Below are 15,034 nucleotides of genomic sequence, written 5' to 3'. Positions count from 1 at the left end.
CTACTCTCACTGTGAAACTAATTACGAGAATTTACACATACCCACAATAACCAGAGCCACCACATCAGAACCTGACCAAAGCTTCATATATGTGTACATATCAGTGCGTGTGTGTGTGTGTGTGGTTGGTTTTTGCATATTTTATGTGTGTGAGATGAATTACCCTTGTTTACACCTCTCCTTCCTCAAGTTCTCCATCAGAGAAAGCAGGAGAGACACTGGAAGAGTCAATATTGTCTCTGCAAACTTCAGTGAATCCACACAGCTGAAGTCTGACATCACAGTTTCAGTATTTCACACTGTAACACAATGGTCTGTGTTTGTATGTTTGCTGAGCTATGCTTTGGAGGTTAAATTTGCTCTAGAATATGAAAAAAAAAATATTCCTATTTTTTCCCCCAAAAATTTTCTTCAATGTTTGAGTTAGTCTCTAAACTAATAAATTTGCTGAAGGGTTTACTTCAAAAAATGTTTTTATTAAAAATGGCTAGTAAATGAAGTACCTGTGCATTCTGACCATATCCATAACTATCTGTTTTTCCCCCTCTCTAGGTAACTATGGTGAGAGTGGGATGGAGGCGTTTAAAGAGATGGCGGGAAAGGAAGGGATTTGTATCGCTCACTCGGATAAAATTTGGAGTAACGCCGGCGAGCAGAACTTCGACCGTCTGCTGGCGAAACTGCGCAAGTACCTTCCCAAAGCTCGTGTGGTGGCGTGTTTCTGTGAGGGCATGACCGTACGAAACATCCTCATGGCCATGAGGCGCCAGAACCTCGTTGGAGAGTTCCTATTGGTCGGCAGGTCAGTGGATGATGAGTGGATGCGGGAAAACACGGAGAAATGAGTGCGATTTTATGAAGAGATTAAATTTGTAATGCATGCATTCATTCTTCATGCATTCTGTTTTTATCAAGACTTGAATATTGGTAATTCTCATAAAAAGCAACATTTTGAACAAAAAAGAGAGCAATGTGCATAAGCAATGCTTCTATCACTTGTTTCTGCTCCTTTTTGCCTGTGTTTTGATCGGGAGATTCAGCACTCCTTCAGAAGTTGCGTAATAGCGCCCCCTACCGTATAACATTGAAAACACGGAAAGCCGGAAAATTGCGTCAATGGCGGTGAAAGTGTTAAGATGTGTTTTGGTCGATCGATCACAAATAGACGAGGGAAACACATTCCAGTTTACACGTGGTGTTTTAATCCGTCACTTTTGTCCACTTTCAACCACTTGTGTCCTGGTTTCTTCGAGGGGCGGGCAAATATATGGGTTTCTTCAGATCTTTCGATCTATTGGACGAAATGAGCTCGTTCAATTTACATATGAACACGACCGGAGACGACGGAAAAACACACAGAGAACATCAGCTTTAGTTTCTGCTCTGACAGACGCAAGATCAGCCGAACGCTGTGAGTGTGTGTTAGAAATCAGGAATGGTGAGAGAACATTGTGTTTGGTACGGTTTTCATCTTTAAACCAAACCTGGGTCTTCAGCCGACAAAGTTTATGGGCCCTATTTCAACAATCTAAGCGCATGGTCTAAAAGGGTTGTCCCTATTGTCTTAATGAGTAATGGGTGTGTTTTGGGCGTAACGTGCAAGTTGAGTCTCCTCTCCCATTCACTTTAAGGCGAGACACTACAGGCAAAAAGTGTTATTTCATGCATCTGTCAATTTTGAGATTTTTGGGCTTTTCATAAAGTGTTTTTTCAGACTAGTGGACAGAAAACATCCACAAAAAAAAATTCAGCAACTGAAATAGACCTGAAACCTGGTCTAAAGTCAATGTCTCAGTCTATTTCAGTTCCTCAAAATAGCAACGCGCCTGAACACACCTCGTCTTCAGACCAGCCGCCCATGGGCGCACAGATGGGCACAAATGCATTTGTTATTTAAACAACGTGGCTTTACTGGTTAGAACTATATTCGTTGGCAAAATAGAGGAAAAACTGACAATATTGTGTCTAAAATGTAAGTCCATTAACTTGTTGTTTATTGAATTGTTGTATAAAATCAATATCACATTTCCAAACATTGATATTCGGGAACACGGCAGTTTTGCACGTGTGATATTGCTTATAAATATTAAAAAACAAGAACTTATAGAGACTTTTTTTTGCACCATATCTTGATTTTTGAAAGCATTTTATTTATTTTGCTGGAATTTTTGCTTCAAGGCTGTTTGAACGCATTCGACCACATCAGCGTTTACATCATGAAAGCAATCCGGTCGAATGTGTTTTCGACTACCTCTGGAAGTGGTGGAAAAGCTTTAAACGTTTTAGACCTGTTTACACCTGTATTAAGCGTCATCCACTTGTGATCCGATCGACGAAATCACATCTTAATACCAGCTGTAAACAAGGCCATGGTGATCGTTATTATTTTTGATTTGCAGTGCACACAAACACACACACACGTTTAACAAACTTATATGTATAAGTTTTTCTTTTCACTTTTATTGCACTTTTTTGACATATTTCTTATTTCATTACTCATGTTTTGAGCTCCAAAACAACAAAAAAACACCACAGAAGTGTCATAAAAGTAGTATTTCAGTGTTCTATATTGAGTTTTTCTGTGAATAACAATTAAAGCTTTCTGTTAATATAGTGAAACAAACATTTGCGTGTGTGAGAGTATCTCTGTGTGTTTGACTCTTTCAGCATCAGCTACTCAGTCCAGATGAGAAACTACAGGAAGTTACGTTCATCATAATCCATCATCATCATTGTCATCTTCATAACCATCATCATAATCATCATCATTGCATTATCTTCAGGTAAAATGTGTTTCCTAATCTAGTCTCCTCTCTTTTACTCAGTTATTACTGCGTTTACTGCTTTAGTCTCAGGTCACATGGTCTAAAGAACCACAACAAGAGCTGACTGATGACCACACAACAGCACAGAAATTAAAGTGGTCCGCAGAACATGTGCACTCGCTTTCTGTGAGGAACAGACTGAAATTTAACTCATTTTTCATAGGAAATCTTTCTGCCTAAGTTCCGAAAATAATGACAGAATCTTGTTTTTTGGGTGATCTATTCCTTCATCTGTGTGCGTCTCATGCATGTGTGTGTGTGTGTGTGACTCATATTGTACCATATTTTGTCTAGGCTAAATACTGCTCATTTACACACGGAGAGACCATCTGACCACCATGTGAAGTGACCAAACACAGTTTGCATTTTTAATTTGTTGTTTGGGCCGGTAAATATAAAAATTTGACAAGCAGTAACTCACAAAACAGAAAGATAAAATAGAATATTGTGTTTGTTTTTCATGCTTCTGTCTAAAACTAATGCTATATTAGATTTTAAGATTGAAACTTTTCAATTTCAAGACATCATTTATTTATACCCACATGTCATTTCAAACCTAAATGATTTTATTTGTTCTAAAATAACATATATTGAAAAATGCCTCCAGTGTTGTTGTTTTTCCGTCCATACAATGAAAGTCCAATCTTGTTTTTGACCCAATTTACTTTTCAATTATTTGTCAGATGCTTTTATCTAAACCACCTTGAATTGCATTGATGGCATACATTTTTTTATTAGTTCATGAATCCATGCTCTACTATTTGAGCTACAGGAAAGCATATATTATGAAATACTTATTTATACTTATTATAGTGACAAAAACAGTTAATCGAAAATATACTCTTTCATAACATATAAAGTCATACAGGTTTGGAACAACATATCATAAATTATGATGTTTTTTTTATTTTGGGGTGAACTGTCTTAGCCCTAGCAACCACCCAGAACACCTTGACAACACCCTAGCAATCACCTAGAACACCTTAACAACACCCTAGCAATCACCTAGAACACCTTGACAACACCCTAGCAATCACCCAGAACACCTTGACAACACCCTAGCAATCACCTAGAACACCTTAACAACACCATAGGAACCACCCAGCACACCTTAGGAATGCCCTCGCAACCTTCCAGAACACGCTAGTAATGCCCTAGCAAGTCCCCAGAACACTCTAGCAACCAACCACACAGAACACCTTAACAATGCCCTAGCAACCACCCAAAACACCTTAGTAATGCTACCGTAAACAACCCAGAACACTTAAGCGATGCCATAGCAACCAATCATTAGCATCACCAAATTAAACATAGCATCTACTTTGATTTGGTCAATATAGGATTATATCAAATCTTGCCAAATCCTAGTTCTTCCAAAGAAACGTTCATTTTAGCATTGGGAACTTTGTTTCCCGGTGGAATGATATAAATCTGTGCTTCCCGACTCCTGGAAATTGCCTGAAGCCAGACGATCAGATAAGAGCTTGTCACCTGAGATGCTCTTGCCATGTTTTTGAGAAGTATAGGCATCGGCACAGGTCTCAGGTCAGACACACGACAGTCTAGAAACTGCAAGCAAATAGAGCAAACTTGATGATTATTAAAGGCCCTGACAGTGTTTATGATGCGTTTCCTGTCTGCCTCCCTCTCAGGCAGGATGGGATGTTTGCGCGGTGGTCTGTGTTCCATGCGGAGGAGCTGTCAAGTCTTCGTCATCCTCCTCTTCCTCCCGGCAGTGGCGAAAGTGTGAGAGGAATATTTAACAGCTGATAGAGACAGAGAGCAGAGAAATCAGGACGAAAGCCAGTGAAAGACAGAGCAGGCAGCAGAGATTTGTGCAAATTATCTAGGAAAACAAATGATTTATAACAGGAGGATTTTTCACCAACTGGCTTTTTATTTTTGAACTGTCATTTCAGAACAATTATTAATCAAATTAATTACATTTAATTGCATACATCATTATTCATTGTTAGTCTATGTTTACATGCGTTTAGAGTTGCGTCATCATGGCTCATGTTTTTTTTCTTTTTTTTTTCTTAAATGGTAAGAAAATCCTTTATAATGGAATCCTACATGGATTTTTTTTAGTTTTTTTTAATAATTAAAATAACAAGTTCAATTGGCATCCCCACTTTTAATTTCTAATATGGTTGTATTCTTAAAGGCAGACTTAAAAATGAAAAGTGTGCGTGTGTGTAAATGGCCCTCTGTTAGACTGATCTAAGGCAAGAGATGAAACACTGAGGATCAAAGCGTCTCAAAGCTCAAGGTCTGTCATTTCTGGAGCACACACGCGTACGACAGAACGAAACATCTGCTCAAAAATGCACACGCACTCACATATACATACCCACACATTTTTGGGATAGGCATATCTAGATACCAGAACATCACAAAGACGGTAGTTTAATAAGGAGGAAAAAGCTAGAAAGCACCAAGAACACCTTAGAAATGCCTTTGCAACCACCCAGACAGCTTAGTAACGCCCTAGAGACTACCTAGAACACCTTAGCAACGCCCTAGCAACCTCCCAAAACACCCTAGTAATGCCTTAGCAACCAAACAGAACACATTCTTTATTGTGAAGCTGTTTTGAAACAATCTGTATTGTATAAAGTGCTTTCAAAATAAATGTGACTTGACTTGGTAACACCCTAGCAACCCCCCAGAACACCTTAGCAACACCCTAGCATCCACAAAGAACACCTTAGTAATGCCTTGACACCAGAATACAAAAAAGTCTTGAGGGTAATTTACTAAGGAATAAGCTAGAAACCACCCAGAACACCTTAGAAATGCCTTAGCAACCACACAGAATACCTCAGTAACGTCATAGGGACTACCCAGAACACCTTAGCAATGCCCTAGCAACCAACCAGAACACATTCTTTACTGTGAAGCTGTTTTGAAACATTCTGTATTGTAAAAAGTGCTATACAAATAAATGTGACTTGACTTGGTAACACCCTACCAACCACCCAGAACACCTTAGTAATGCCCTAGCAACCACCAAGAACACCATATATAAACATCCTAGAAACCTCAGAAATTCCCTAGCAACCACCCATAGCACCTTATCAATGCCTTAGCAACCACGTAGAACAGGGTTATCCAATCCTGCTCCTATGGGGCCAACATCCTGCAGCCAGATCCAAAACACCTTTCTGGAAGTTTCTAGTGAGTCTGAAGACATTGATCAGCGGGTTCAGGTGTGTTTAATTAGGGTTAGAGCTGAACTCTTCAGGTTATGGCCCCTCCAGGAGCAGATTTGGACATCCCTGACCTAGAACATCTTAGTAATGCCCTAGCAACCAGCCAGAACACCTTAGCATTGTGAAAAAACTTTTTTTTTCTTGCTAAATGTAAAAAGTATAGTTATTTGTACTATTCCGTTTGGTGCTGCTATTGGAACAGGAATTGCACTATTTTAATTGATCATTTTTAGTAGTTTCATGCGTGTTGTCATGTTTGCCGTGGTCAACCTGTGAGGTTTCGTGGGCGGGGCTTGTAGGATTACTAACCTGTGACAGTAGGAATATCCCAGATCCTCTTACGCTCTTGCTGGAGGATCTCGCACACACAATCACACACACATCTGCCCTCTCCTCATTCCCGCCTCTAGCAGCCTGTAGGGTTTAAAGAGATGAAACTGGCGTGTCAGCGTTAATGGACCTGTCTCGCTGAACTCTCCCAACACTGATCTCTATGGCCCGCGTGACATGCATTAGCCCTGTCCTGCCCGCAGCATTTACCCCACAGACACACACTGAGTGCTAACTGATTAATGACAGTCCAAGGGTGTGTGTGTGTGTGAGGTTACGATCAACAGAACTATTCTGTTCCGTTTCCTCTCTCGTTCCTTCAGTTCTGCACTATGAGCTGGAGACGGAACAAAATTGGAATGGCTTGTTGTCATAGCAACAGAATTGTCACCCATACCAACACCCCCCCGCCGCCAGTCTCAGATTTAGTCAGAGCGGGATGTGAACAGACTGAGTGAGACTTTAAAGAGAGGCTCTGGATTTACCACGAATATCTTGTTCTGCCGCCAGGATTCTCGCTGATGATGAACTACCACAAACTTTCACAATCATCACACATCAGTCGCTCAGAGCTTGACGCTTTCTGGAGGAAACGCGTGAATCACTGCACCTGGAAAAAAGGAAAATGTATGTTCTGGTTAGCGTATTAATCAGTGAATCTGCTTCTCAAGCTCATTGTAATCTAACGTTAACCACACAACCTAATAACAAAAAGTTGCAAACTGCATTGAAGCTTTTTAGGAGGGATATTTCTTTTTAAATGTATAACTATCAGGTGATTCAATTAAAACATTTTTTTTAAGAAAATATAGTAAATCTCTTTGATTGAGTTTGAAAGCCCACATCGGTTTTGTGCCAGATCAATAATAAATTGGATTAAATCATATATTTTTATACAGTATATTTCATATTCATTTATTTTATTGCTATTCAAAATAAAACATATAATGTGGTGGATGTATAGTGACTTTTTTCAGGACATCCCTGTGAGAGAGAGTAAAGTTTCAGAAGGTGTGTATTGTTTGTTGAAGGATGTAATGGAAGAAGACTGAGAGAGAGAATGTCTGAAGGCGTTGAATGATGTGTGTGAGTGTCAAAGTTTCCCGGCCTGCCAATCAAAGTGACAGAAACATTTGCGTGTGAGAAACCCTGTGGGTCACCAGTGTGAGCGTGGCAAATTTCTGTATTTTGGTGTGTGTTTGAGTCAGCACCCTCCAGTAATCTGTCTGCCAAACTTGACTGTGTGTGTGTGTGTGTGTGTGTGTGTGTGTGTCACTATGAGGGGCCGTAAAAGCCAAAATCCATTCTTCTACTCTCACACACACATACATTCTCCTTTCACATATATGTCTTTTTTGTTTGTTTTTGGTATCCATTTCTTCCTCTTTAAGCAGCTTTAAACAATCCTGTTCCCTTTCGAACGGTCACTTCATATTGCGTAGCTATACGCAGTGGGGGGAAACTCCTTTTCCTCGATTTACTGAAGCCTTTATGTAAAGTGCATTTGCAGCTGCACAGCCGAACATGAGCGTCTGGCTCGCTCATAGGCTGTGCTGCGGCAACTGCATATTCAATGGCGCGGGCGCCTCTGACGTGCGACCAATGAGATCACTCTGCGTCATACACGTCAAAGCCCGCCTAGGGGGCGTGTCCTCAGACTATATTAGTCCCCGAATTCGCCATTATAGTAGATTTTACTCCTTCAGCGACAAACTTCACGTCTCTGACCATTTATTGAAACCTTCGCCGTCGAACAAGCCTTCAGCCTGAGCGAGCTACAGTTCAGCAGACGACACTTCAACCGTGTTTCTCCTGACGCCGTCTCTCCTGTGGCTATCCGGCGATATCCTTTCATTATTATTGCATTTCTTGTGTGTTTTCTCTGTATCTAGCTGTTCTAATGCCTCGTGTCAAGACCTGCGCCACGTGCGGATGCAAGCTGCACGAGGCAGACGAACACGCTGACTGCATTCCTTGCCTGGGACTTCACCACGCGGAGAATGCACTGTCTGCCGGCGGATGTGCGGCCTGCGAGAGCATGCCCATCTCCGTGCTGCGAACTCGGCTAGCCCTCTCCCGGGATGGCGACGCCGCCTCAACCGCGCTTCCCTCTCCGGCCCTACTTCAGCCGAAGAAGAAGAAGCGCCGCAGCCAACGGCAACCGGAGAGCATGGACGTTAGTGAACGCACGCCGGCCACGTCCCCGCGTGCCTCACTCTCTCCAGCTCCTTCATCTCCGGTCCTGTTCGAGGGAGATCAGCGCCCCCCCCCCCCCCCCCCCCCCCCCCACGTGGCGGGCCTTATCTCCTTCGGCGGGCCCAGCGAGCACGACGACACCCTGTCGATCGCCGCGTCTGAGGAAGAATGGCCGGGCTCTTTCGACCCCGTCATGGCTTCCCGGCCGACGCCCAGCGCCCCTGCTACCAGGACTAACTCCGACGCGGAAATGCTTCGGATCCTGACGCAGGCCGTAGCGGACCTCGAGCTCGAGTGGGCCGCGCCCGCTGAACCCCCTCCAAGTCGGCTGGATGGCTGGTTTCTGCCGGGGCATCAACAGGCCCCTCGTCACAAGCCAGCGCCATTTTTTCCTGAAGTACACGAGGAGCTCACCAAGGCCTGGCGCACTCCGTATTCTACACGAGGCCCCGCAGTTTCCGCGACGCTCTCCTCCGTGGACGGAGCAGTGGAAAAGGGCTATGAGTCGTTGCCGCCCCTCGAAGAGGCGTTGGCCGCTCATCTCTGCCTGAACACAGCCGCTAGCTGGCGAGCTAGGGCTGTTCATCCCAACAAGCCGTGCCGTAGCACTTCAGCCCTCGCTGGACGCGCGTATTCCGCCTCCGGTCAGGCTGCATCGGCCCTGCACACGATGTCCGTGCTGCAGGTCTACCAGGCCAAACTCCTCCGGTCTATGGACGAGGCTGGCCCGGACCCTGAGGCCTTTCGGGACCTGCGAAGCGCCACGGACTTGGCCTTGAGAGCTACCAAGGCCACAGCACAGGCTATCGGGAGGAATATGGCGAGTTTGGTCGTGCTCGAGCGCCACCTCTGGCTTACCCTCACTGACATTAAGGACGCGGAGAGAACGAGGTTCCTCGACGCCCCAGTATCCAGCACCGGCCTCTTCGGCCCGGCGTTGAAGGGGTTCTCGGAGAGATACACCGAGGCACAGAAAGCGTCCCAGGCCATGCGTCACTTCTTGCCTAAATGCTCTAGCTCGGCGTCGAGTGCTCACAAGCTAGCCCCGTCGACGCCTCGGCCAGCAAAGCCCGCGAAACAGGCCTCTCAGCCCCGCCCTGCGGCTGATGCCCAGCGCCAGCCGAGAGCAACCAAGCGCTTCCCGCTTCCCCGACGCCAAGGCCCGAGACCAAGCGCCGCGCCCCACTCAGCGCCGCCAAAGTCGTCCTAGCACGCAGAGGAAAGAGAGAGGGCACGGGTCCCGCGCTCGCCGGACCACCCTCGAAGAAGCCGAGAAAACTTCCCACAGTTCAGTTCAGGCGGCTGGGGATTTTATTACTGCAAAAAGGCCCGCAACAGTAAGCGCGTTCTTGCAAACAAACGCCGTTTTCACGGCGACCCAAATAAAGCACAAAAAGAGCATGTTTCACAAACACAACACATGGGTTCACGGTCCCCCTCCATCAGGTGGCCCCTCCCCCGTTGTAATACTGACTTCCCCACACGCAAATGCTTGTACACTCAGTCCAATACTCAATGTGTGCACAAATCACAATATAAGGGTATCAGGTCCCCCTTCACTAGGCGGCCCCTCCCCTGTTGTAACACTGACTTCCCCACACGCAAATGCTTGTATAGTCAGTCCATTACTCAATATGTAAGGGTACCAGGTCCCCCTGCATTAAGCGACCAGCCCCAATCTGTGTGTCAAGCCCTAGCCACACGGGTGCTAGCCTGGCAAGCTATCCCCGGTGTGTCGAGTTGGGTCATAAACACCATAAAAACACCAAAGTTTCAGGCGGTTCTCGAGACTTCGGTGAGAAGCAACGTGGGTCACGTGCTTCGCACCGAAGTACAGAATCTTTTAGCAAAAGGGGCGATAGAATTAGTCCCCCCCGCGCTGAAACATATGGGTTTTTACAGCCGCTATTTTCTGATTCCGAAAAAAGACGGCGGTCTCAGACCCATTCTAGATTTGAGACATTTGAACAAAGCTCTCATGAGGCGGCCGTTCAAAATGTTAACTATCAAACATATCCTCGCGCAAGTGCGCCCGGGGGATTGGTTTGTCACAATGGATCTGAAACATTCAAATAAATCCTCGCCACAGGCCATTCTTGAGATTCGCCTTCGAGGGCCAGGCTTATCAATACACCGTTCTGCCGTTCGGTCTATCTCTGGCAACCCGCACATTCACGAAGTGTGTGGATGCAGCGCTTTCTCCTCTGAGACATCAAGGGGTGCGCGTATTAAATTATCTCGACGACTGGCTGGTGCTGGCACAGTCGAGAACCGAGCTATTAGCTCACAGGAATTTGATTCTCGGCCATCTAAAATGCCTGGGTTTCACAATCAATGTTTCAAAAAGCAAACTAACCCCCAGCCAGAGCGTGATCTTTCTGGGCACAGTTTTAGACTCGAGAGCTATGACAGCGCGACTCACGCCAGAGCGCGCGCTCTCGGTGCGAGCGCTTGCAGGCACTTTCAGAGCGCGTGAGCGCGTGCCACTGAAGAGATTTCAGAAACTGCTTGGTCTCATGGCAGCAGCATCGCCAGTACTCCACTTGGGATTACTGCGCATGTGCCTGCTGCAGTATTGGCTGAAACGCCGCGTGCCAACTCACGCATGGCAGTCAGGCAGCTTGCGTATTATGGTGAATCACGGTTGTTTAAGAACCCTGATTCCCTGGCGGGCTCAGAACTGGTACCACAAGGGGGTGACAATGGGAACATTTTCCAGGAGGAAAGTGGTTCTTACAGACGCGTCCAACCTGGGTTGGGGAGCGCTGCACGAGGGCATGCCTGCATCCGGCCTCTGGTCGAGCACGGAGCAGAGCTTACATATCAACTGTCTGGAGATGAAAGCAGTTGGGTTGGCCCTGAAGGCATTTCTGTCAAACCTCAGAGGCCACCATGTGTTAGTCCGCACAGACAATATGTCAGTGGTGGCCTACATAAATCGTCAGGGGGGCATCAGGTCTGGAAACCTGCATGCGATGGCGAGAGACCTCCTCTTATGGGCACAAACCAACCTGAGCTCTCTGAGGGCAACGCATATCCCAGGCGTCCAGAATGTGGGCGCGGATATGCTCTCACGGGGCAACACTCCCCTCGGCGAGTGGTCCTTGAACCCACAGACGGTCAGTCTGATATGGAAGGTGTTTGGAGAGGCCGAAATAGACCTTTTCGCCTCGAAAATCAACACCCACTGCAAATTGTTCTTCTCGAAGAACAGGGATGCGCTTGCCCATGTCTGGCCCAACCGCCCCCTTTATGCCTTTCCCCCCGTTTCAATGATTCCACAAGTCATCAAACGGGTCAGAGAGAGCGGATGCCCAGTCCTTCTAGTGGCCCCTCTCTGGAAAACCAGACCGTGGTTCCCGGAACTGGTTCAGTTATCGGACACAGTCCCATGGCCTGTCCCACTGAGGAAAGACCTCCTCACACAGGCGAACGGGACATTGTGGCATCCGAGACCCGATTTATGGGCCCTCCATGTTTTGGCCCCTCAACGGGTACCAAAGGTCCTTCCTGAGAAGGTCCTAAGCACCATATCTGAAGCCAGGGCCCCTTCGACTCGGCGCCTTTATGCTTCAAAATGGGCGGGTTTTTCCAGCTGGTGCTCGAAAAACCAGGCTGACCCAGAGTCATGTGAGATATCTGTCGTTCTCTTATTCTTGCAGGAGCTGCTGGATGCGGGTCGCTCCCCGTCCACGCTCAAAGTGTATGTGGCAGCCATAGCAGCACATCATGTTCTGGTGGCTGGCCAGTCACTGGGAACAAACGACCTGGTCGTGAGATTCCTTAAAGGTGCTAGGAGAATGAACCCCTCCAGACCTCCGTCTGTGCCGTCTTGGGACCTCTCCACGGTCCTGGGGGCGCTGAAAGGTCTGCCTTTTGAACCGCTCCAATCGGTTGATCTAAAACCTCTCTCGCTGAAGACCGCTCTCCTTATGGCGTTGGCATCTATCAAGCGAGTGGGAGATCTGCAGGCGCTCTCTGTGAGCCCTGCATGTTTGGAGTTGGGTCCAGAAGGCTCCAGAGTCATCCTCAAGCCCAGACATGGTTACGTTCCTAAAGTGCTCTCAACACCATTCAGAGCACAGGTGGTGACGTTATCAGCCCTCCCTCCTTCTGCAGAGGATGGAGAGGTGAATCTTCTCTGCCCTGTCAGAGCGCTGAGAATCTATCTGGAGCGTTCTTCGTCTTTTAGACAATCAGAACAGCTTTTTGTCTGCTTTGGTGGTAGATCCAAGGGGGATCCAGTCACTAAGCAAAGACTGTCTAGATCAGTGGTTCCCAAACCTGTCCTCAAGGCACCCCAACACTGCACGTTTTCTTTATCTCCCTAATCAAACACACCTGATTCAACTCATCAGCTCATTATCACATGGGTTAATGAGCTGATGAGTTGAATCAGGTGTGTTTGATTAGGGAGATAAAGAAAATGTGCAGTGTTGGGGTGCCTTGAGGACAGGTTTGGGAACCACTGGTCTAGATGGATAGTGGATGCTATTTCTATGGCTTATACCGCAGTGGGTCAAGTTTGCCCTATAGGTATCAGGGCCCATTCGACTAGAGGTATGGGCTCGTCATGGGCTTGGTCATCTGGCATTCCCATCAGGGATATTTGTGATGGGGCCGGCTGGTCCTCGCCTTCCACACTTATGAATTTCTATAATATGGAAGTGCCTTCCCTGCAGGCGAAGTTGCTTTCGGTATGATTAAGACCCTTCGGTGGCTGGTCTTGTCATATATTACTGTGCACAATCACACTCACATAGAGATATAAACCCGCTTTGGCCGGTTATATTCCATACATATATAAACCCGCTTTGGCCGGTTATGTTATATATATAAACCCACTTGACTGGTGGTATGTTCATATACTAATAACCCCGACAGGGTCTGGGTTCATTGGTGTAGTAGGTTAAGTTATTACTAACTGAGGTGTACTATTTAGACCTGACGGTGTCTGGTCTATTTATACATTATTATGCGGTTATGGCTTGTTCTGTATGCTCAGGGGTCCTGAGTTGCAGTAGCAGCCAGTTATCCAGTGCAGCGTTTTGCATGGCGTCCCCACTGCGTATAGCTACGCAATATGAAGTGACCGTTCGAAAGGGAACTACTCGGTTACTCACGTAACCTCAGTTCCCTGAGTTAGGGAACGAGTATTGCGTAGCCAGCCGCACTATAGTAACATGGCAAGTTGTTGCTTCAGTCGTTAAACCTGCTATAATGGCAAATTCGGGGACTAATATAGTCTGAGGACACGCCCCCTAGGCGGGCTCTGACGTGTATGACGCAGAGTGATCTCATTGGTCGCACGTCAGAGGCGCCCGCACCATTGGATATGCAGTTGCCGCAGCACAGCCTATGAGCGAGCCAGACGCTCATGTTCGGCTGTGCAGCTGCAAATGCGCTTTACATAAAGGCTTCAGTAAATCGAGGAAAAGGAGTTTCCCCCCACTGCGTATAGCTACGCAATACTCGTTCCCTAACTCAGGGAACTGAGGTTACGTGAGTAACCGAGTAGTTTTCTTTTCAAGTACAGTTTTTACTTTTTGGAGTAAGTAGCAATGAACATGAAATCAGACAATTTTTTAATAATGTGCTGGAATGTATTGAGCAAATGCAAAGAGAAACAGATTATTTTGTGCATGATACGATAGGCTGCATTGAGAACTTTATCACATTCAAACCCTATGTGGATTTCTGTCAGTCTCAAGATTTGTTGAGGATTCAAGAAATAGAGCAGGAGTAAGTAGACATTGGAGTCCTTATATGGATGTCTAAATGTAGGACTGCTTATGAATCCAGACAAAGAATCAGGCCTGAGAACAGTTATATGTTGAACACAGAAGAGGCTGTTTTTCTTGTGGCACATAGGCCTATTTTTATTTCTGTCACACACTGTACAATCTGCAAATTCAACAAAGACAATAATAAATTCGTTTTTTGTTTCAGTGTTGAAATAGCTGGCAGTGTGACTTCTTCATGTCAAAAAGTGAAACGCTCTTCTAATTAACTCACATTACACATTTATCTGATACTGTATGGGCACTGAAAATGAATCTGTATTCCAACAAATAAAACAATAGGCCTACTGACATTAACATTTCAGTAATCAGGCTATAACGCTCAATTAACATACACCAACTCTACAAGCATTTTACGTAGCTATTTAACTTTATAACTAAACTAAACGCGATCTCCCGCACGACATCCAACGGCGCGGCCGCGGACATCCGCGATAAAAAGTTATCCCGCTGCTGTTCCCGAATTTACCGTAGTCATAGTAATAGGCGCACACCCATTTTTTTGACGGCTGGATTGACATTGTATTTTCATTTTCAAACCGCGGCTGGCTTGACCAGACCTGCCTTCCGTTTCCTCTATACTCTCTCTCACACATATACATTATTCTCTTACATAGGCTACACATATTTTTTTGTGAAAGGAGAATGTGTGTGAGAGTAGAAATGT

At 45.8% G+C, this 15,034-nt stretch overlaps 1 protein-coding gene across 1 annotated transcript in view; it reads left to right on the top strand.

Annotated features, from left to right (window-relative positions):
- Nucleotides 1–552: 552 nt before the first annotated feature.
- Nucleotides 553–15,034, top strand: part of grm5b (glutamate receptor, metabotropic 5b) — a gene marked incomplete at its 5' end in the record, with an annotated part of 49,684 nt that continues 35,202 nt past the window's right edge. Inside the window, one exon of the mRNA XM_056238632.1 lies at nucleotides 553–802. Coding sequence (XP_056094607.1) covers nucleotides 553–802 — 250 coding nt within the window. The remainder of the gene's footprint in view (nucleotides 803–15,034) is intronic.

This window comes from Rhinichthys klamathensis, unplaced genomic scaffold (assembly GCF_029890125.1).
Source record: "Rhinichthys klamathensis goyatoka isolate OS25496 unplaced genomic scaffold, OSU_Roscu_1.1 h1tg000527l_1, whole genome shotgun sequence".
Taxonomy (NCBI): Eukaryota; Metazoa; Chordata; class Actinopteri; order Cypriniformes; family Leuciscidae; genus Rhinichthys; species Rhinichthys klamathensis.
Note: the sequence above shows the minus strand (reverse complement) of the source record. Positions and strands in the feature narration are given on the sequence as shown.